Source organism: Vigna unguiculata, chromosome 3 (genome assembly GCF_037176805.1).
Source record: "Vigna unguiculata cultivar grain cowpea cultivar isolate G323 ecotype 2 chromosome 3, ASM3717680v1, whole genome shotgun sequence".
Lineage (NCBI taxonomy): Eukaryota > Viridiplantae > Streptophyta > Magnoliopsida > Fabales > Fabaceae > Vigna > Vigna unguiculata.
In genome coordinates, this window is record NC_140794.1 from 13,223,517 (window position 1) to 13,247,010 (window position 23,494).

A 23,494-nucleotide genomic window follows, 5' to 3' on the forward strand; every position below is an offset into this window, starting at 1 on the left:
ACCACCACCATCAAACACATGGCACCAAAACCATTATGCACAGTGCAATATGTTATGTCAAACTTTAGTTTTCGTGCCGTGTCTATTACCTTAATTCCACTCGGTGAAAGTTACGATTTCGTAGGATATACAAAAATCATGCTTCAACTTGCATGTGAACATTCCTAAATTAGGTAATGTAAATGGCTTTGTGCTACGCTACCTTCTAAAAACATCAATCACAACCCCCCATGAAACATGCATGCCAAGTACACCCTCATTTCACTTCTTCGGTTAAAATCATTATTTCCTTTTTGTCTTTTTAATCTTTTTTCATCATTTCCATGCCCCTTTTCTGTATCCTTTGTGTATATATAGGGCATGCACGCCTACCTCACCCTTCACAACCTTCTGTGTTCCTGACTCTGATTTTAGGGGTTGAGTAGCAAGAAACCCAGTTAAGGTTTCTTAACCTATCAACTCCTAAACCTTCTGCTCAAAACCAAAAGCAGGCAAAGAGAGAGAGAGAGAGAGAGAGAGAGAAAGAGAAAGCATGGCTATTCTCAACACTCACAATCATTTGGCCTTAGCCTTTGGCATTCTAGGTAAAACTCTGGGTCATCATCGGTCTCTTTCACTACTATAATTTTCTCCTTTTTGTTTTTCCTCCTCAACTATTTTCTAGATCTGGTATTCCAGTATCACACGAAATTGCTCCAGCAAATTTAATGCTTTGCTTCGTCTTCTTCTGATTTCTTTATCTTTTTCCATTTACCTATATTAATTCAAGAACCTCCCTCTGCGTTTCATTTCCACCTACTAATAACCCCTAGCAGCCAAGTTAGTTAAATCGAGTTATAATAACCTGATATAAAATTAATCTACTGATTTACACTGTTCATTGTTTGTCCAAAAGCCAAGAATTTAACACATATCCATCTTTTTATGTGCAGGGAACGTTATCTCCTTCATGGTGTTTATGGCACCGGTGTAAGTATATATGAACACAGTGTAACGTACGTCCACGTAACATAACCAATGTGAATGCTAAATATTTTTTCCTTTTCCTGATTTGTAGGCCAACTTTTTATCGGATTTACAAAAGGAAATCCACCGAAGGTTTCCAATCACTTCCTTATCTGGTGGCACTGTTCAGCTCCATGCTTTGGCTTTACTATGCTGCTCTCAAGCCTGCTGATGCTACTCTCCTCATTACCATTAACTCACTGGGAAGCGTCATTGAGACGGTTTACATTGTCATGTTCATAGTCTATGCCACCGATGATGCCAGGGTATATTACTTATATATCCAAATGCTAATCAAATTATTGGAATGACACAAATCTTGTTACAGATTGATTAACGCTGATTAGCGTTACTGGTTTTTTGTTGCAGAAGTTAACCGTTAAATTGTTTATGGTGATGAACGTGGGTTCCTTTGCCTTGATCTTCTTCGTCACCTTCTTCACTATGCATGGTACCCTCCGGGTGGTAGTCGTTGGATGGGTTTGTGTATCAATTGCAGTAGCTGTTTTTGCAGCACCCTTGAGCATTGTGGTGAGTAAAGGAACCAAAACCATTTCCAATGCTATTTCCATGCTTGCAAACAATCTTTATGAACATTCATTGATTTCTTGATTTTCAAGCAGGCACAAGTTATTCGAACCAAGAATGTGGAGTTTATGCCCCTTAACCTATCAGTTTTCCTGACGCTGAGCGCCATAACGTGGTTTTCCTATGGTTTCTTCCTCAAGGACATATGCATTGCTGTAAGTAGATGCAGACACAAACATTTTTATTAATTACGTTAACATGAAAACAAATTTCATCGGTTTCGTTGGTATATATGTGTGAGCAGGTTCCAAACGTGCTGGGTTTCGCATTGGGACTACTTCAGATGCTGCTGTATGCGATGTTCAGAAACAGTAAAACAAAGATTGTTGCAAAGGAGGAGCCAATGAAAAACATTGTTGTGGTGAACCCGTTGGGAACGTCTGAAGTGTATCCAGTTCAAGTTCTCGACATAGATAAAGAAGAAGGAGTAGAAGGAGTGGAAGCAAAGGAACGCCCGGCATGAACATCGTAGACATTATGCTCAGTGCTTAGGAGCACTTCGAAGCATACTAGGAAATAATATTCATATAAAATAGTCGGTGACTTTTATGTTAAATTCTAATTCTCATGCTATATATGTATGAATTATTGTGTACCCTTCATCATCAAGAATCTTCATAATAGTTACCTCAGTACAGCAGCACCTGCAGTGGATAGAAAAAGGATCATATTTATCTTTTAAAATCATTGTCTTTGACTTGTTTCAAAATCATTGAATACCCTTCGTTAACTTGCGTAGTCTTCTCAAAATGCTCTTAAGTGACATTATTACCATATATAGATACACAACCTCACCTTTTAAAAAAGTTGTTAGTATACTGTTTTTGATATAAAGTTGTCAAATTTAAGAAAATATAAATTATAAACCTTATAATGTTGTAATTTTTTTTTTCAAGAATCATGAAATCCGTTTGTAAGAAATATTCAACCTTTAGTTTTTTTTTTTAAAATTAACATCAACTTAAACAACCTATTCAACATTGCTTGAGAGATTTGGGATTCGCGCAAGAGATTTAGGGTTAAATAAATGAACTTTGCCTAAAATTTTGGGATGGAGGGAAATGCATTAGGTATTTGGGATTTAGAAAAATTAGTTGGATCAAGGTGTGTGCTTGTCCTGAGAAATTAAATTCAATTTCAGTGATGACTTAAGATTGAGTTAAACGATTTATGATTTTTGGATTTTGCTTGAAATGGGGAATTGAGATTGAGTTTGAAAGACAATTTTGTGACGAAATAAAATGGACTTTAATTATAAAAGACGAAATCAATCACACGTGATCATCGTGAAACACAAATTGAAATTAATGTTTTCATTTATTTCATAAAATGTCAAAGTACAGATAACATCATCCTGGCCAATGTTTCAATTCAATTCGGTCTCTTGATAACGTTTAATAATAAAATAATAATTTCATGCCAGCTTTTAAATATTTTGTTTTTCTTTTGGTGAAACATATTCGGGCTAAAGCCATGTAAAACTTTTTAACTTTAAATTCTTTTTCAAAATTGATATAAACTAAAATTGAAATATAAATTAAACATAAAAACAATAAAATTTATAATAATTAAAGAAAAACATATTTACTAGAAGATATTGCCTCAAAATTTGACATGTTATTTATCTTATAAACTCATGATATTTTAATTAGAAATGAAAAAGTGGACCTCATCCTGTGATCGGTCCACCAATCTACTCAAAATAGGATGGGTTGTATTGATATCTTTAATTGGTTAATTCTTACTTATTCAATTAGTTCAACTTCCAAATTGACGGGTCAAAGACAAAACTGACCGATCACTTGCTTTTTTTTTTTAAATTAAAAATTAAATGATTAAATTTTTTATATGATTTTTTTATAAAAAGATGTAAATATGCAATAGTGTTATAAACTAAATTAAGTTTCAGTTATTATTTATAAATGTAATTTAACATGTAAATATAATAATTATTTTATTTTATCTAATTAAAAATTTAAAAAATATTTATATGATTAAATATATTTTTAATATATATATATAAATAAACTTTAAAAATTAAAAATTAAAAGAAATGGCAAGTCAATCCGCCATTTGGCGAGACGAGTTACAAATTTCAGCTCATTTTTATTATTGTGGGTCAGTTTTACCAAACTTGTTTTTGGTAGACCAGTGACAAACCAGACTAAAGCATATCAACCAACTCCTACTTTTAACTAGTTTGAAAATTCCTAAATATAGCCTTGATAAACTTTTGTAATCTTCTAAAAATTGTTATCTTTTAAGTAGTAGTAATAATAATAATAATAATAATAATTGTTACGGGATTGACAAGTGTACCAAATTGTACAAGTAATAAAGTGAAAAGTCCGAGTAACATTTTCCAAGAGACTTGTGAAACCTCTAGCAACTCTTGTAATTCATGACTCAATTAGACAACAAAATTCACAAAAACCAAAATAAAACTTTTTTTTTATCAAATATATGGTGTGCAACAATATATGATAAATGCTTCAATGAGATTGGGTTTCATGGTCTAAATCAAAGCAAAAACACTAAACAATATTCTTTTAATTCCTACTATAGCATTTACATCTTATGTAACAAGCCCTGATGTCTTAGTGACAAGTTTAAACTTGAATAATAAAACTTTAATATCTTAGCAATTTTTATTATAAGTTCGCATTAATAATCAAAATTTTGATGTTAAGTAGTTAATTTTCTGACCAACTTATCCTCAAAACTATGTAATTGTTCAACAATAACAGCTTCAAGGTCGATGTTCGCAATAGTGATCGAATCTTTATTATAAACGAATTTTTTCATTTTCTTGAGACGAGAAAGTCCTATGAAGAAAGGTATTGTTTTCTACATAATTTAAATATAGGAAACAAGTGTTATTCAAGCCATAGTATTTAATAAACTCGAACAAACGAAACAAAACTATATTGTTAGCTTCATCTATGTCCACAAATAACTCAACCTTTTTTTATAAAGGATCACACAATTCCACCACTTTATGAAACGAAAGTTCATGTTCACAAAATATTTGAAAGTGATCGGGCAAAATTATCAATAGATGCTCAGAAGAATCAAAAGGAAACAAACATTAACAACTGTATGCATACATGTACACTACCAATAATAAAAAAAAAAGGCTTAAATGACCATATCCTTAATGGGATGAACTTGACTCTGAAGCCTTGAAAAAACCTTAGTGAAGATAGAGGATAATATGGTAAAGCAGAGGTTAAATTTCCTACGACAAAACGAAAGTAGTTATCACCAGAATACAGAGTACATACATATCTCAAATCATCAAGATCATAAAACCCTAATACCTCATGGATAACACGAATCTTATAGGAGTTTCCTCAAATTCAATGTTGACGACGTTTCTTATGGAATCATAGAAATATTCAATCTCAATCAATAATGATTTCCCCATTCAAAATAAAATCTTTCTTCAAACATCATAAACTCGTCACATGCAAAACTCTGAAAGATTAAAGTTTAATAAAAAGAAAAATTATTCTTTAGAGGCAAAATTATTTCTCAAAACGCAAGATGACTTAAAAAAACTTTGTCGAACAAAATCGTTTTTTAACCTAAAACACAGAAGAAGAAAAAAAAACATGCCAAATGCATAGACACCAAACTCTGACAGATCCATGAACATGAGAGAGTTCTGGTAAAAATTTATAGAACTAAAACGCTTGGAAGTAGACATATTCCTGATCTGTAACCGGTGAGGTTAAAATTTTCCTTTCTTCATTTCTGAAGAAACAGTTACACAATGCTCAAACTTCAAAGGGCAAAGAACATGAAGCACCCTGACCAAATATCAACCTCCTCCATAAGATCAAGGTGCAGACATATTGAAAAGACATATAATAATTATTCCTTTGCAACTAAAAGTAGGCTCTTCACATTCTGATAAAATTATTTATTTTAAATTTAATTATAAGCGTAAAATATGTCTGGGCACTGTCAAAACCAAGAAACTAAAAGACTGTTTCAAAACTTTTGAGTGGAAAAGATTGTATTGGAAATGGTAATATGCAAAATGATATAGAAGACCGGGTAATCTACAAAAGCAAAAGTCTATAACCTAAAAAATATATAAATTTGCATTACTGAAAAAGACATATTCCTCTACCAACACACATTTCTATTTAATGTTTTTGTACCAAACAATAATAAAATTCTTTAATAATAATGAACAAAAATTAATTTAAAGAAATAATAAAAACTATTTGAATACTCCTTTAAATATTAAAAAAAATGCTGCCATTACATGCATTAAAAACTAATAAATAATAATATACACAAAATTAACTATCCCAAATTCTTATATTATGTAATTCTAATATTATTTATTATTCTTAGTATAAAATGTAAATATAACACATTATCAGATTATATAAATTAATTATTTTCTCAAAATATAATAAATATTCAGTAATTTTTTAAACACAAAATTAACAACAACAAAAAACAAAGACCGTGCGTATGCACGGTCAAACAGTAGTTAATAAAAAATATATGAATTATTTATTTTTTTAAATACCTTTTAAAAAAAATATTTTATGGTATAATAAATTTTTACTAGAATAAAAAATAAATTAGAGACAGATGTGTTTCCAATAATTTTAATATAATAAAGATGTGAATACACATACAGGCATGCATTTTCGATTATAAATATGTAATTTGTATACGTAGGGAAGAAAATAGCGAGTAACATGTGAAAAAAACAAGTAGAAATCACAATCAGAAACTCCCATAATAAAAATGATAATGTATGAATTAGGGAGAAGCGAAGTCAACAAAATGTGAGATGAAGTAACAAGAACAGGAAGGGTAATAGATGAACAAAAACAATGAAAAATCACAACCTACAATAAAAATAAGCATGTAGGATTTCATGCAAAGGAGAAGTAAATTTGATTTTACTAAAGAAAATGAATTTTGGATAATCAAAGTAAAACTTCAAGTGAGAAACTTGTGGATAGAAATATACCTTGCGTAGACAAATTATTGGTATATCAAGAACAAGTGAGAATAGAAAAATAATAGTGATAGTGGGAAAGGTACCATGAATGAAATGAAAAGAAATTAAGGTTCAAGTATTTAAAAAAATGTAAGTACAAAAATTCAAAATTAAAGGACGTCATGGCTATTCTATTTCCTCACGGAAAACTCCTGCTGTTACAAAGATATTAAAAGTAAATTATTTAAGGTTTAATTATGTTCTTGGTTTCAATTTGGTCCCTTTTTTTGTTAAAATGTCTCAAATGTGTCCTTTCTATTAAGTTGGACAAGATGCCGTGAACTGAAAAGTGACATGACAAGATTGACCAATGGTGGAACTGCAACACGGATCAGTGACATGGAAGAGGAATTTAAAAAAAAATAATAATAGTGAAATTAAATTAGAATTAGGGTTTTAAAAGGTAGGAGAAACCTGGGATTGAAAAAATTTGCTAATCTCTACCTTCTCCATCCACGAATCTGGTTGCGAGAATGAAGTTGGACCACTATATAAATTCATTGCAACACCAGCAGCACCTTGCAACCATTGTGCAAGTCTCTATCAACCATGGACCAACAACACCTTTGCTCAAATCGCTGCAACCATGGCTCTCGGAAGAGAAACCACTACTAACTATCACCTCTTGTTTGAAACGTTGGCTCAAATCGCTGCAACCATCACCTCCTGTTTGAAACATTGGCGACGATGAGGAGGATGGTGGTGGCAATTCAAAGTACTCTTCTTTCACAGGGTACAAATAGTTCATTTTGAAAATTAAACAATTTTGATATGTTCCCGTTGTGTTAATTCAATTCGCCCTTGGCTTCATGTTAATATTTGTGAAGTTGTTCATATGTAGAATCTATTAATGAATTTGAGAGGAATTTGACATGAAGTCAAGATGAAAAATAGGAGTGGAAAAAACATGGAAACTGAGAAGAATAAAAGAAGTAAATAAAGAAGGAGAAGAAGAGAGAAAGTGCAGATTAAAAATGAGAGAAAAGTGGAGAAAAAGTGAAGATTTGAAGAAAGGTGATGAAGTGTTTTGAGGGTTTATGTAGGGAAAGATTAACAATGGAGTATATCAGAAAAATAAAAGGGTTAAATATGTTTTTGGTTCCTCAAGTTTAAGTGAATTTTGGATTTAGTCCCTTATCAAAACTTTATACCAATTTAGTCTTTCATCTTTCAAAATGCGTACATTTAGTCCTTCTAACCAAATTTTGTTAAATTTATCTTACGTTTCAAACACATTTCATGATAGTATTTAAGTTAATATTGAAGAAAAAATGTGTCAAACAGTGTAAATAATTTAAATACTATCATGAAATGTGTTTGAAACGTCAAATAAACTTAACAAAATTTGGTTAAAATGACTAAATTCACACATTTTGAAAGATGAAGGACTAAATTGATCAAAAAATTTGATGAGGGACTAATTTCAAATTTTGCTGAAACTTGAGGAATCAGAAACATATTTAACCCAAAATAAAATTATTATGCATAAACAATTAAACACAATAGCATACCACAATTATTTTCCCCAAATTCCCCAATTTAGTACACAAAGAGTAGAAGAGAGAGAAATGTGTGATGGAGGTCGAAGGAAACCCTAATTCTAATTTAATTTCACTATTATTTTTTAAAAACAAAATCTCCTTCCATGTCACGTCACTGTTCCTTGTCATAGTTTCACCACTAGTCAACATTGCCACGTCACTGTTCAGTTAACGACATCTAATCCAACTTAATAGAAAAGGCACATTTGAGACATTTTAATAAAAAAAGAAACTAAATTGAGACTTCTATAAATAAGAATACTAAATTGAGATTTTGTCTCCAAAATAGAGACCAAAGACATAATTAAACCATTATTTAAAAACAATGTAAACCAAAAAGTAGTATTTCCTTTATATATTATGTTACTAGAATTACAAAATTTAGTCGACACAACATCAAAGAAGATACTCAAAAGAGTAAAGAAAATGGTTACATGATCAATGAATTGTAAACTACAAAGCGACAGTTATTGGCACCAGTAGTGATACCAATTAATCTATTCATCTATCACATTCTATTCTGCTGCTAGGAACGTTGATGCTTCCTCTACATGTAAAATCTCCTTCTTCATTGGACTACTCGGACCCAACCCAAAATCATCGCTTTCTTTCAGCACGCCACTTGTATACTGGTTCACTAGTTGGACAGACAATCTCATCTTCAGTTAGTTTGCGTTTCCTACCATTTTTCTGTTCATAGATGGAATATCCTTTCTCAGCATTCTACCTTTGTAAGAATTAAAAAGGTACACAATAAGCTATGCAAAATATGAATACCTGCAACTCCTTCTTCATTGCCATATCCGTGTAGATTTTCTCTAGTTGCCTGAGTCTATCCTTTCTTGCTTCCAACTCTTTATAAGACTGATCTGTTTTCCTATATAGCAAAAGTAACTTATTATCAAGCTGATACAGTACTACAAATCAAACAAAGAGAACAGGGGAAATAACAGTAGTACTACACAGACAAGAAGTAGCAATACATTATCATAAGAAATTGGAATTTAAGATTAATCAAACATCGCAAAACTGGTTTGATAAAATGGGAATTACACCCACACACCCACACACACACACACACACACACACACACACACACACACACATATATATATATATATATATATATATATTATATGGTCACATCTCTAGTCAATAAAAGATCTTTCATACATTATAAAACAACGCCTGATCTGATTTACAACATATTTAACCCAACACAAACAATTTAATATAGCCAAATAAGAGAGAACTAATAGCAACCAATCTGACCATAATTGTTATTCATTTCTCTATTTTGGGTTAAATTATGTCAATCATTCCTACCGAAAGACAAATTCTCAATGGCACAATAAAAGGCATGCAAAAATATCAACAATAAACTTGTCACTTATGACTAGGGTGTGATTGCCAAGACTCAGAACCCACATTACTGCAAAAACATCTTAATATTGTTGGCATTAAAATACATAATAAAATTAAGATACTTAATAAAATTAACAATCTTAAAGCACATTGAAGAGAACAAATAATAATTTCACACAACAGATTCCTGAAAAAAATTCAGTAGAGACAAATCATTTATCAACTTTTTGTAACAAGACATCAAACAAAACAATAAAGGAATTGATCAAATATTGCCAAGTCAAATCATTTAACAAAAGATGTTTAATCTCATACAAGATGTCAAAAGAACAAGGAATTTATTTTACTCTTTAAAGCCAAGTACCGATGTACCTCTTAATGTGAGCAGGAATATTAATATCGATAGTAAGAGGAATTTCACTTTTTGAATATCTTGATTGTAACTCTTTAGCCTCTTCCCTATACATAGACAAAAATTAAAAAAGTTAGCCATTCAGAATAAATTTGTGGAATGAGGATGACATCTACAGTACAACAATATAAAGAGCAAGAAAGGGAATGGGAGTAGAGGCAGAAAAGTAGTATGTCAATCAATAAATCAAGAATGGCACCACATAGCTGGAGAAAAGTAAACGAGTTTACTACCGGAAGAAGATATCTTGAAAACATGACTATGGGGCCATTTGGAAAAACTTCTATGAAGCTTGTTTGGGTTTGTCTTATCATTAATCATATAAAAAACAGTTGAAAAATGAAAACGTGAGGTTAGGATCATCTTATAAACTCTATTTAGCTTTATCTGAATAAGCTTTACAGTGAAACTTATCAAAATAGGCTTACTGAATTAAGAACTTATGACATAGCTCCCACATCATAAGATCTTTTTGAATAAATACTTTTGTAAGTATAAGAGTGTAGTATGGCTAGTATACAAGTAACATATATCATGTAGTTACAACTGAATGTGCTGTGTCAGAAACTCAGTTAGGAAAAACACACACACACACACATATAAACAAATAACATTTACACGCACGCTCACAAATGGGAATTGTTTGCCATATTTTTTTTATCATAACATAATGTCATATTGAACATATTTTACCATCTCACAAACAAGTAGGAAGCTGTGATCAGGGGCTTAATACAGGATAAAAACACCACCCTTTAAATTTTGCATACCAAATTTTTTTTATCATAGCCATAATGTCATGTTGAACATACTTTATCATCTTAGAAACAAGCAGGAAGTTGCAAATCAGAGGCTTTATACAAGATGAAAACATCACCCCATAAACTATGCATAACTAAATAAGAACTTTCACAACAACTAAGTACACCAATAAAATGAAACATTAAAATTTCAAAAAATTAATCCATGCTGGTCACAAAATGATAGCTCAGAAACTCATACCTGTCCTCAGCAAAGAAAACATGTTTGTTTGCAGGTTGATTATCAATAGAGTGAAGCGAGGCAGTTAGCCTTTCAATTTTCTGTAAGGAAGATCAAAACTTTCCCAGTTAAATCTCCATTGTCACAATATTTCGCACAAAAACCCCATTAAAAACAAGAGAACAATTCAAATCAAAGCCCCTACCTTTCTCTCACTCTGAACCTTCTGAAGAATGTAACCCATATCCTGCGTCTTCATAAGCATAAGCTCTTCCTGAGTGTACTTATTTGCTTCACTCCTACATAAGTCAACAAGCAAATATAACAACCACCACCACCACGACAACAACAACAACAACAAATCCCAGAAAATTGAAAAGGCCATGTAGCAAGTCATCAATTACTCTGGTCTGTGAACTCCATCAACTGTTTTTGTTCTAACCATCTTGAAGTAAAACTCATCTTCATTTCTATTAGCCGCTTTTTCCCTAAGTTTCTGTAAAACAAATAAAAATTAAAAAAAAAAATAGCTAAAGCGGAAGGAATGAGAATTTGGTGAAGAGAGTGAATACCCGTAAGGTGTCCTCTTTCTTGTGGAATGCTTTAGCACGTTGTACATAGTCCTTATGCTTTTCGAGCAAGCCAAACTTTTTTCGCGCTGACCTAATGAATGAACAAATAAATTAATAAACAAAATGAAGTTAGAAAGAAGTGATTTAAACGGTGATTGAATGAATAGTGATTGGGAAAAAGAAGAGACTCACGGTTGAGAACGCTCTTTGTGAGCACGACTGGGAAGGGCGTTTCGGAGAGAGGACATGCTTGCTTTTGGGTTGTGTTCGTCGTCGACGGACTTTCCCTCTCACTCTCTTCTCTGCAAACGATAGCTTCTGCTTTTGCGTTTGCGTTTCTTTTCGGGTTATAATAATAACAACCTATTAGGCTGTCCTTTAAATGGGCCGGCCCAATCTACAAATTTCTTTCTTTTTTACAGATGGTTTCTTTCTGCATTCTACTTAGTAGATTCTATTCTTCTCATACTATATGATTTAGAAATATAAACTGAATCTTAAATTACGTATTTTGTAATAAATATAGGAATAATATAATTTAAAATTTATTTTTTAATTTATAATCTAAAAAAATATTTTAAAAATGTTTTATACTATATAATCTACAATAGATTTTTTTTTAATTTAAATGATATTTTTAAATTATATAATCCAAAATATATTTATGAATCGTTTAATTTCAAATTTATTTATACATTATCGATGATAAATTGAAATAATTTCCAAAGTATACAATTTTGAAACTTCTGATCCATTGTTTATTGAGATATTATGTTTTGTGTATGTTACTCTATCAGTTACACTCAGCTTTGAATGGTAAAAAAAAATTTGACATTTATACTTTCTATTTTGTAATATACTATATTGTTTTTGCATATCATTTCAAAAGAAAAAAATCTCATTTTTTAAATAAATTTAATAAGAACGTTCATAAAAAAAAGTAATTTCTTAAAGTACTAAAGTTTTAATTTTTCTGCAGAGGGCTTTTCTAAAATCTCATTTTTTTTTTTGTATGAAAATTCAATGGTGAAGCTATGACTATGTGTATATAGAAGGAGATAAATCCTACCTTCTTAGTAGGGATGATAATGGGGTGGTGCGGGAATGAATTTTGCTATCTCATACCCGTTTTTATAGAAAAAATTCATCATCTCCATACCCAAACTCAACGGGTATCAAACTTTTGTCTCATCTTCATCTCTATCAGATAACGGGTATAATCTCGTATTCATACTCGTACCCGTTTTCTTACTACTTCAATATTAATTTTAATTAACTTTTATAAAATAATAAAAAATTACGGAGAGGAAACATAATATTATCAAGGTATAATTACTGATTTGGTACCCTAATTTTTTGGTTTAGTTCAATTTGGTCCCCATATTTTTTGTTGGTTCAATTTAGTACCCAAATTATTTAAAAGGGTTTAATTTGGTCTTCTCCGTTAAGTTAGAGTTAACATTGTGTTCATACAGAACACGTGTATAGTTGGCACTAACCGTGAAGTACCGTGTTCGTACTTAATGATGTATGTTGTCGATGGTCATTATGGTGAATGATGTCGCTAGATTACCTCAGTTAAAGGAACACGTGAGTAATCATTTTCAAAATAAGAAGGAAGTTTAAAATATTTTTGGGAATAAAAGTAGATCAATCAAAGGAATGAGTTGTATTTTGTCAAAGGAAATATGTTCTTGACATCCTAAAAGAGACATATATGATTGATTATAAATCATTGGATTGTCCTATTGACCCAAATAAGAAATTAAAAGCAAAACAAGGAAAAACTTTCTTTGACCATGAAAGATATAGAAGATTGGTTGGAAAACTTGTTCATCATACCATTACTAAACCAAATTTGTCTTTTACAGTGGGAGTTGAGTCAGTTCATGTAGAATCCTTGTATGGATCATTGAAATGCTGACATCCATATTCTTAGATTTCTCAAAAAGGCTTTAGGACAATGATTACTTTATGAAGATAAAGGAAATACCTAAGTCTCTAGACAATGTAACTTAGAGTGGGTTGGTTCTCCTGCGAAAAAACGCACTACTACATTATATTGTGTTTTCTTTCGAGGAAATATTATCTCTTGAAAGATCAAGAAACATAATGTTGTTGCTTGATCAACTACTAAAGTTGAGTATAAGGCAATTATACCTCTCACTTTGGAAATTATATAGGTAAAACAATTCCTCCAACAAACATTTTTTTTTGTGAAATTTAACCAATGAAGATGTATTGTGGTAACCAAATTGCTATTCACATTGCTTCCAATCTAGTGTTCCATGAAAAGACTGAACACATAGAAATTGATTATCACTTTGTTCAGTAAAAGTTGTTATTTGAGGAAAGTTAAATTCACCTTGTCGGATCCAATGATTAACTTACACATGTGTTAACGAAAATTGTTAAGGAGACTTCAAATTGAATTTATTTATTCCAAGCTTAGCACATACAATGGGGGAGTGTTAAAATAATATTAAATATAGGTAGTTGCTAGAATAAATATTTAATGTAGGTGGTTAACCTTTGTACCTATGAGTTGTTAGCATTAATTACCTAGCTATTTTTTATGTAATTTTCTTCTATACATAACACAATATCACTTGAGAGATAATCCATCTTTTGAGCTTTTCTTCTCATTTCAGTTTTAAACTATATATTAAATAAATATTATCGACTATTGTTTTTGGGATTAAGTATGTTTTTAGCCCTTAAATTTTGATCCAAAATTGGAATTCGTCCCTAGTCGAAATTTTGATAAATTTCGGTCCCTAAACTTTAAAAATAAATAAATATAATTCTTTTAACCCAATTTTGTTAACTTTTTTTTTTATGTTTCGAACGCATTTCTCAGTAAATATTTGAGTTGTTTACGCCGTTTGACACATTCTCGGTTCAATATTTACTGAGAAATCTATTCGAAACTTAAAAAAAAAAAAGTTAACAAAATTGGGTTAAAATGACTATATTGATTCATTTTTAAAGTTTAGGGACCAAAATTTATCAAAGTTTTTACCAAGGACGAATTCTAATTTTGGGTCAAAGTTTAGGGACTAAAAACATACTTAACCGATTGTTTTTGTATGCAAATCTTGACCAATAATTTTAGATAAAAAATAACACACTAAAATTAAGTATAATTTTAATGTCTAAACTCAATCCAAAGTTGTTAGAGTCCATTTTCTATCAATAACAAAGTAGTAGTGTGGATGAATTTCTCTAACTACACCGGTGAATAAATAATATAAAATAATTGCATCAAACAACACTAATTCCAAAGTTTATTCTCATAAAGAAAAATCAGAAATGATAGATCTCATGAGTTGGGAGACAAAGTTAACTTGTTTCTTATAAACTCTTATTCATATGTCTCAAAAGTTAATATAATAATTTTTAGATTTAATTACTCTTTTGATCCCTTTTTTTTCAAAAATGTCAAATTGGTCTTTCAGTTGTTTTAAGTTTCAATTTGATCGATTTTTAAAAAAATTAATGCAATTTGATCTTTTTCATTAAATTTCTTGAACGGATCAAAGATTTTTCATAAAAAATGAAGTTGTTAATAAAAATGATTTGCTTTATTGATGTAATTAACATGATCAGAATGTCAATTTTGATAAGAAAAAATCATTGATTCACTTTAAAAAATTTAACGAAAATGACCAAATTGCATCAATTTTTTAAAAATTGACATCAAATTGAAACTTAAAAAATCTGGAGGACTAATTTAACATTTTTGGACAAAAACTGAGACCAAAAGAATAATTAAACCTAATTTTTTTTATAATAATATTTAAAGTATTATATGCAAATAAAAAATTAAAATTTAATAAATTTAAATCATTTTATTCAAACTAAATATTTGAAAAATTAAACCGTTTAAAAAAGAAACAAATCAACTTTAATATATTTAAATTTCTTAAAGATTATAAATTATATATCCTAAGAAAAGGTCAGGAAAAGCCAACATTTGTGTGTTAAATAACTTGTGCGATTATGCACCATGCTTGTTTGTGGTTTGTTTTCTCAAGTTCGATGTTTAGCTTCCAACTTCCACGCGTTACATTTTGTAAGTTCTTTTGTTTTGGCTTATGCAACTCCATCAAATAAAAATCAAATATCCTACCATCACAATTTCTAGGTTCCATTCCCCATGTTCACGTTTAGTAGTTGAAACTACACTAACATGAGCATTAAAAATAGATTAAACACCAACTACCAATCCCCACTCTCCCAACACCAAAAAGTAAAACCTAGGGATGGCAATTAGGGCCTGGCCCGCGGGCTCGGCCTGCAGGCCCGCATAAAAAACGCGGGGCGGGCCAGGATAGTGAGCCCGCAGGCCCGTGCGGGCTCGGCCCGTATAGGCCCGCGGCCCGCGCGGGCCGGCCCGCAAGCCCGCATAAAATTAAAAAAAAGAAAAAAAACTTGCACTTGTGTATATTAATTACTTGTTTTATGGACTCTTGCATTAATATTTTAAATTCTTGTATAACTGGAAAAGATAAGTATTATGTAATTCTTAATGTGCTAAAATTTAAAGAATACATTGTGTATGTCATAGTATGAATATGATGAAAATGTTGAATTATTAATTTATCATCTAATTCCCCAAAGTCTTTACTTAATTTTGTGAACTTCTTAAAGTTTCCCAATTTTTAAACATTGAAAGTTTTATCATAAAATAAATAAATAAATAAATAAATAAAAAAAAAAAAGCGGATGGGCCCGCGGGCCCGCGGGCCAACCTTTATGCGGGGCGGGTCAGAGTATGCAGCCCGCATAAAATGTGCGGGACGGGACGGGCCGGCCCACGGTGTGCGGGCCTTATGCGGGACGGGCCTAAACGGGGCGGGCCGGCCCGCATTGCCACCCCTAGTAAAACCTAATGTTCTATTAAGTTTTAGATTCAAAAGAAAATGCTGGATTGTATTTTAATATTTTATGTAACTAATTTAGTTATAAAAAAAATATAATTATTATATAATATTTAACAAATCCTATATTAATAAGTCATTTACTTTTATTCCCTATTCCTCTATTTTCCAGTCTGTGATGAATGACATCTTATTATTTTTTTTAAAGAAATATTTAAATCAGCACTTATCTTAATTATTAAAGGAGAGGTAAAGTGATAAGATACTTTTGAAAAAGTAACTTGTCATAATCATGTGACATTCAGGTGATCTTTCAATCTATTGCAGTGTACATGAAATCTGCTGAACACTATTCATCCAATCCTCTCACAATGTACTCATCCACTAATCATCACATCCAAATTGCACAAATTATCACACCACAAATTTTTATTTCATCTCTTCCTACAAGGCCTAATCCTCACAAAACCCACCCAGAGCCATGGAACTTCCACAAACAGTGGATCAGTGGAAAATTACTTTCAGGTTGAATCAAATTACTTGGATTAATTGGCTCCAGCTATTCTTTCTTTTCTATACAATGTAACTCCAAGAACCTGCAACTGCAATGACATTGAATCTCTTAAATCTTCCCCCTTATATCTACACCAAGTCACAAAGCAGTCTAGTTTGTTGATGAGACGAGTGATGAAAAAGACATCACAATGATTGAGCTGAATTTACTCTCCGAAGTTTTTTTCTGGGTTTAGGCATCACTTCAACTGGAATGATGTACTCCATGAGCTACATGAAATGAAATTAAAGAACATAGAGATCAGATTGATAATCATCATATAAAAAAAAGATAACACTTGTTATATCAGTACACATAAGGTTTCAAACTTGGTTATATCATTTTTCTGCTATTACTACTTCTTGAGGCCATTCTTGGTATATAAATTATATAGATCTGTTTCTTCAAAAAAGAAATAAGAAACTATTAGGCTAGCAAAACATGAAGATAAGAGACTATTTCATCACAAAAGATGTTATATAGAAATTCTGCTAGTGAAGATTATAAAATCTAGGCACCGAGTTCATGAAAAAACAACACTTCACTAGAAGTTATACAAAGATTCCCGTAGATATCATAAACAGCAGATTCAATACATTGGTATGTATAAAGTGTAAGTTAAGAATATATGAAAGTGTAGTGCAAGTAAGGTAGATTCATTCAATAGGTATCATAGTAGGGACAATGTAGATGACATCACATTTTATTTTATGCTCTGTACAATAGAATTCATGGACACTAGTATCGTAGAGTTTAGTTGATAAGGGCAAGTAAATAAGTTCAAGCAGCAGAAAAGAATGACTACAGACAAAACTAATCCCAAAAGAGAGTATAGATTGCAATTAAAACACGGTTTAGTATAATTCTTATCTCAAACTAAACTTCTGCCTAAGGTTGCCTAAGGTTGAATCCACGTTTCTAAGAGGAAAAAGAAAATATAAATATAAGTTCTATTCAATACAGTTTCAAGTATATCAGATAAAACACTAAAGAGCATACCTGCTTTTTCCTCTGCCTTCTCATTTCAGCCTGCATTCAAGACCCAATATTTCAAAATCCAATAGAACAATTGAGATTGAAGACACAAAAATGTAAAAAATCTTCAACCACAAAACAAAGGTTTACAACAGACAGGACTCAAATTCACAAATAGGGTTTATTAACCTAAGGGAAGTTTCAAACTTTCATCAGTCAAATCATGCAATCCACAACTGCACTCAAAAGACTATTTATCTAATAGAATCTTCTCAATCAGTCACTGCTTAAACCAAACCAATTCTATGCTTTTAACCAAAAATAATCATTCAACACAAGAGTCCCCCATACCAAAAGAAAAAAAAAATTCCAACTCCGCCAACCATTGATTCCCATCCTTTTTTCTGATAACTGCAATTAGAAGTTTAGAAGCATTGGCTCCCCAGTAAGACCCTAAAGTGTTTCCACAAACTTTAATTTTTTGAACAGGAAATAGGACTAACCTTACATCGCCTTTTCCTAAGGATGTACCATACAACAACTAAACAAGACATGATTAACAAATACTGAAAAAATAAGAATAAGCAAGATCATCAAACCCTCACCTCTTCGTTAACTAACCGGGCATTCTCTTGTTCCAGCTGGTGAACCAGATACTCAAGCTCCGATGTATAAGCCTGCAAGCAAAGGAACACCCCAAGAATAAGCTCCACAACAAAACCCAAAACAAAAATCCTAAATTTAATCCACTTGGTTCCCAATCAGCTAAATCCAACCTCGAAACCAGAAACCACATTAAACAAAATGATTTTGGGCTTCCCACAACTATCCCTGTTCAATAAAAGTGAACACATTTCCCAACAAGGATTCCATCCCAACCTACTCTGCCAAAGATTAGCCCTTTCTCGAACATCAAACAACGTTAGAAAACAACGTTAAAAGGGTAGGTACCTGTTTGCGTTCCCGAGACCTGGCAGCGGACTCTCGATTCTTGATCATCCTCCTCTGTTTCTGAAGCGTGGCCTTGTCCACAGGTTCCTCCACGACCCTTCTCTTCCCTTTGGGAACCGAATTGGCGGGCGCAACGCCGTTTCCAAAGGGCTCAACGGAGGAGGAGGAGCCTTCGGGGGCGGGAAGAGGGAGAGGAAAGGGGAGAGAGGAAGAAGAAGGGGGCAGAACCCCTCTCACGTCTTCCTCTCTGACGGCGCCGGCCTTGGTGAGGAAATCCTCCAGGGTAATAGCCTCGTAGCCCTCTGGGGCGGTGGCGTTGACGGTGGCGGCATTTCCGTCTCCGGAGACGGCGGCGGCGGGGTGGTGGGGGTGAGCGCCGGCGACGATCTCCTTCCAGACATCATCGACGGTCTTGGCGGCGGAAGGGGTGATGGACTTGAGAAGGTCGTCCATGGAGGTTGAGTGGTGCAGATCGGAGAGGAGAATAGAGGAAAGGGGAGATATAGAAGAGTCGCGTGGCAGATCCGGATTCGTCGAGACAACCTTCGACGACGCCATGCCGCTTTTCAAGCCGTCTTTTTTTCTCTTCTTCTTTCTCTTTCCTCCGCTTCAACTGTCACCAAAGAACACACACTACTTCTTCCTTTTCTTTTCTTATTTTTCTATTCATCAACCTTTCACTTTACATGCCATTAATGAATCTCATTCTTATTTCTCTTCCCCCACTCACATGTCTTTCGTGATTAACTCATCTCCTTTTTCTACTTCCTCTTCTTCTCTCATCTAAGTTTTTTACATTCTCCTTATTCATTTATGTGCTTTCTTCATGCTAATATCTCTTTATCAAATACCAAGTAACAGTGAAATGGAACTGCAAAAGCTTCAAACACTTTCTTTTGCGAAAATGACAGGGAACACAATTTTGCTTCGCTAAATAATTAAAATAATAATAATAATAATAATAATAGATAAATAAATAATATATGCATTTTCTCTCCCTGTGTATCTAGATCCCACTAGAAACTGACATATGTTGTAAATTTAGCTAGACTTTTATAATATTTTTTAATTAAACAATTGATTTTTCTTATTTTTAACTTAAAATATACTAATAAAAAATTTGCTAAAAATCTAGTAAATATATTTAATTATAAACTAATAAAATCATAACATTAAATATTTAATATCATTAAAAATTTATATATATTATTATAATATAATACCAGCAAACGTAACAAAATTATATATCAACTTAAAGAACATAAAAATAAAACTGTCAAACAAGTAAAATGGAACAAAAATATTAATTATCATATCCATTGTTATAACATGTAAAAACAAAACATGATCACTTAAACTTTAATTGAACATTTATTTCGTTTTTTTATTAAAAAAACTTATTTGTTAAGAGGTTTTCTTAACCTATAAAAAAATTATTGTCAAGTACAATAAAATCTAATATTAAAAAAGTTAGTGTTACTATTATTATTATTATTATTATTATTATTATTATTATTATTATTATTATTACAAATATATTAAAGATATATTTATGATGTTTGGATTGATTTTAGAAAATTCAATTATAAATAAAACCAAACTGTTCTGATTTAAAAACAAAAAATCTAAAACCAATTAAAATCAAAATGAAAATTTTCCATTATTCACTATTTGAATTAGCTTCATTCTTTTATCATTTCAACTTTAAACACCCTAATTATTTGAAAATATTGTTTCTGACCATCAATGATTTGGTTAAAAAGAAGCCCTGGATTCCTATTAAAATTTCGGGTTAAGTATGTTTTTAGTCCCTGAATTTTGGTCAAAAATTGAAATTTATCCCTGGTTGAAACTTTGATAAATTTTGGTCCTTAAACTTTAAAAATGAATGAATATAGTCTTTTTAACTCAATTACGTTGACTTTTTTCAACATGTTGAATGCGTTTCATGTTAATATTGAAGTTGTTTATGTTGTTTGACACATTCTCGACTATATATTTACTGAGAAATGCATTCAAAATCTAAAAAGAAGTTAACAAAATTGAGTTAAAAGGACTATATTTATTCATTTTTGAAAGTTTAGGAACCAAAATTTATCAAAGTTTCGACTAGGGACGAATTTCAATTTTGGGTAAAAGTTCAGGGACTAAAAACATACTTAACCCTAAAATTTCCAAACACAAGTGTATTTACATTCTCATTTTTATTTTATTTTTTGGACGATATTTTATTTTTGTAAAAAGCAATGGTTAAAGAAACTAACTTTATTGCAACTACGTTTGAAATTTGCCGTAAGGAATTTAATTAAAAGATTATAATGGGTAAAACAAGAGTTGTGTGAAAATAAAGAAAGACAAAGTAAGACTATAACTTCAATAAAGATTATGCATCTTAGTTTCCCTAATTTTAAGGAAAATATAACTAATTCCTAGTTTCATGTTATTATTAAAAATTTGCAATATGGAAAAATAAACTTTTGAAAGCTACCACTAGAGATGGCAAATAAACCCGTGTCCGTGGCTATCACCCGAACCCGTCCCCGTTTTGACGGGAATCCCCGTTTTGACTGGGTATGGGTAATACCCGAAATTTTCAACTGGGGATGGGGATGGGGATGGGGATATATATATATACCCGCCCAAATACTCGTCCCCGCTTAAATTACTAAACTATTTATAATTTATTAAATAATCTAAAAAATATATATAAATAAATAATATATTTACACATAAAATATAATATAATATAATATAATATAATATAGTATATATACATATAAATAAAATATATTTATATATATATATATATATATATATATATATTTACACATATACATGTAATATAATATAATATAATATAATATAATATACATATAATATATATACATAATAATATAATATAATATATATAATATATACGTATAAAAAAAATTAATCATTTAACTAATGAGATCTTTTATAAACAAATTTATAACATTACAAATTTATAAAAATTTAAAAGAAATATATATATATATATATATATATATATATATATATATATATATAAAAGCATAAAATATCTACGCATATACATATAATATATATACATAATAATATAATATATATTATTATATTTATATTATTATATAATATAATATAATATAATATATACTTAAAATAAATATATATCTATAAATATATATATATATATATATATATATATATAAACATAAGATATCCACACATATAATATATATACATAGTAATAATAATATAATATATAATATAATATAATATATATAAATAATTATATATATATATATAAACATAAGATATCCACACATATAATATATATATATACATAGTAATATAATATATAATATAATATAATATAATATATATATATATATATATATATATATATATATATATATATATATATATATATATATATATAACATATTTCTCATTCTCTTTGTTTTTTATTATACACTTTGTTTACTCTCTCAATTGTCTGGTTTGTTTTTCAAGATTTAATTTTGAAGGTAATTTTTCTTCTTCTTATTACATAATTTTTACTCTCTGTATATGGTTATGTTCAAATAGGTGTTCCTCAATTTCATTCTATGAAATAATTTTTAGGTTACACATTTGATTATCTTTATTTATTTATTTATTTTCATGAAAATGTTTGACTCTTATTTTGTAGCTCTTCTTTTTGTTACTTTGGTTATACACTTTTTTACTCTCTTTTAATTGTTTGGCTTGTTCTTTAAGGTTTAAGCAGATCTTCAAGGTACTTTTCCTTTTATCATAATCTTAATTATACATTTTTTTTCCGTTATGTTATGTTCAAATGGATATTCTCAAATTTGGGTCACACATTTAATTATCTTTACTCCTTTATGATAATGAATCTGATGAAGAAGGTACATTATATTCTAGTAATTAAAATTTTCAATTTCAATTATTATATCATATCTAATTTTTCATTTTTTTTCTATGTGTAGGTGGATCGAATGCAAATGAAACCACTGATCATTTGTAAAATTAATAAATATTTTGGTTATTATAAAATTTTAGTAATGTGTAATTTTTTAGCTTTTATATAATTATTTGAATTTTATTTAGTTGTTATTTGATACTTTAATTTGAGATTTATACTATTATAATATTTTTCTTAATATTTGACATCATGAAAATCAAAAAGAGTATGTTATTTTAATATTGAATATTTTGATAGTATCATGATTCCGTTGGTGTGATTTTTAAATTTTTTTTATAAAAAATATTTAATTGATATATGGAACAATAAAAAAATGGGTATGGGTATGGGTATAAGAAAATACCCGTTATCTGGTGGGGATGGGGATGGGTCAAAAGTTGTATACCCGTTGGGTTTGGGGATGAGGATGAATTTTTATTATGGGGATGGGGATGGGATCATGATACCCGTACCCGCCCCGCCCCGTTGCCATCCCTAGCTACCACTGATGATGGCTTGGTTGCATCACAATAAGACATTAAATAATTATGAAAGTTTGCTATGTTCACATTTAATACACTTCTACTGTAAATATGTGTAAGTCTCCATATATATATATATCTGACTTTTTTCAGCGGGGTGCTTTTGTTTTTTCTGCAACATTTATAT

The 23,494-nt window shown here is 30.5% G+C and overlaps 3 protein-coding genes across 3 annotated transcripts; 1 reads left to right on the forward strand and 2 right to left on the reverse strand.

Moving 5' to 3' along the window:
• The first annotated feature begins 371 nt into the window (after positions 1–371).
• On the forward strand, positions 372–2,323 carry LOC114177420 (bidirectional sugar transporter N3-like). Its single transcript, XM_028062752.2, has 6 exons — positions 372–584; positions 933–969; positions 1,058–1,271; positions 1,375–1,536; positions 1,629–1,748; positions 1,838–2,323. Exons 1-6 carry the CDS (start codon positions 533–535, stop codon positions 2,054–2,056), a joined length of 804 nt encoding a protein of 267 aa, XP_027918553.1. The 5' UTR covers positions 372–532; the 3' UTR covers positions 2,057–2,323.
• Positions 2,324–8,494: 6,171 nt separating this feature from the next.
• EDA14 (embryo sac development arrest 14) lies at positions 8,495–11,836 on the reverse strand. The gene is made up of 8 exons (XM_028061776.2): positions 11,689–11,836; positions 11,497–11,587; positions 11,329–11,420; positions 11,130–11,223; positions 10,946–11,025; positions 9,904–9,990; positions 8,944–9,043; positions 8,495–8,856 (listed from the first exon to the last, which is right to left on the reverse strand). The coding sequence occupies exons 1-8, from the start codon at positions 11,742–11,744 to the stop codon at positions 8,764–8,766; spliced, it is 693 nt and encodes a 230-aa protein (XP_027917577.1). The 5' UTR covers positions 11,745–11,836; the 3' UTR covers positions 8,495–8,763.
• A 4,809-nt stretch (positions 11,837–16,645) lies between these two features.
• On the reverse strand, positions 16,646–19,701 carry LOC114178930 (bZIP transcription factor 12-like). Its single transcript, XM_028065080.2, has 4 exons — positions 18,859–19,701; positions 18,513–18,584; positions 17,932–17,961; positions 16,646–17,162 (listed from the first exon to the last, which is right to left on the reverse strand). The coding sequence occupies exons 1-4, from the start codon at positions 19,414–19,416 to the stop codon at positions 17,079–17,081; spliced, it is 744 nt and encodes a 247-aa protein (XP_027920881.1). The 5' UTR covers positions 19,417–19,701; the 3' UTR covers positions 16,646–17,078.
• Between the last annotated feature and the right edge of the window lie 3,793 nt (positions 19,702–23,494).

Excerpts from the sequence above, each read along its gene's own strand:
- LOC114178930 (XM_028065080.2), bottom strand. The coding sequence starts at position 19,416 with ATGGCGTCGTCGAAGGTTGTCTCGACGAATCCGGATCTGCCACGCGAC. Across the intron at positions 17,962-18,512 it reads CCCGGTTAGTTAACGAAGAG|GCTGAAATGAGAAGGCAGAG; the intron begins GTGAGGGTTTGA and ends TCTTGAATGCAG. Across the intron at positions 17,163-17,931 it reads GAAGGCAGAGGAAAAAGCAG|CTCATGGAGTACATCATTCC; the intron begins GTATGCTCTTTA and ends CATTTCATGTAG.
- EDA14 (XM_028061776.2), bottom strand. The coding sequence starts at position 11,744 with ATGTCCTCTCTCCGAAACGCCCTTCCCAGTCGTGCTCACAAAGAGCGT. Across the intron at positions 11,026-11,129 it reads AGGTTCAGAGTGAGAGAAAG|AAAATTGAAAGGCTAACTGC; the intron begins GTAGGGGCTTTG and ends TCTTCCTTACAG. Across the intron at positions 8,857-8,943 it reads CAATGAAGAAGGAGTTGCAG|AAAAATGGTAGGAAACGCAA; the intron begins GTATTCATATTT and ends ATCTATGAACAG.
- LOC114177420 (XM_028062752.2), top strand. The coding sequence starts at position 533 with ATGGCTATTCTCAACACTCACAATCATTTGGCCTTAGCCTTTGGCATT. Across the intron at positions 585-932 it reads CTTAGCCTTTGGCATTCTAG|GGAACGTTATCTCCTTCATG; the intron begins GTAAAACTCTGG and ends TTTTATGTGCAG. Across the intron at positions 970-1,057 it reads ATGGTGTTTATGGCACCGGT|GCCAACTTTTTATCGGATTT; the intron begins GTAAGTATATAT and ends CCTGATTTGTAG.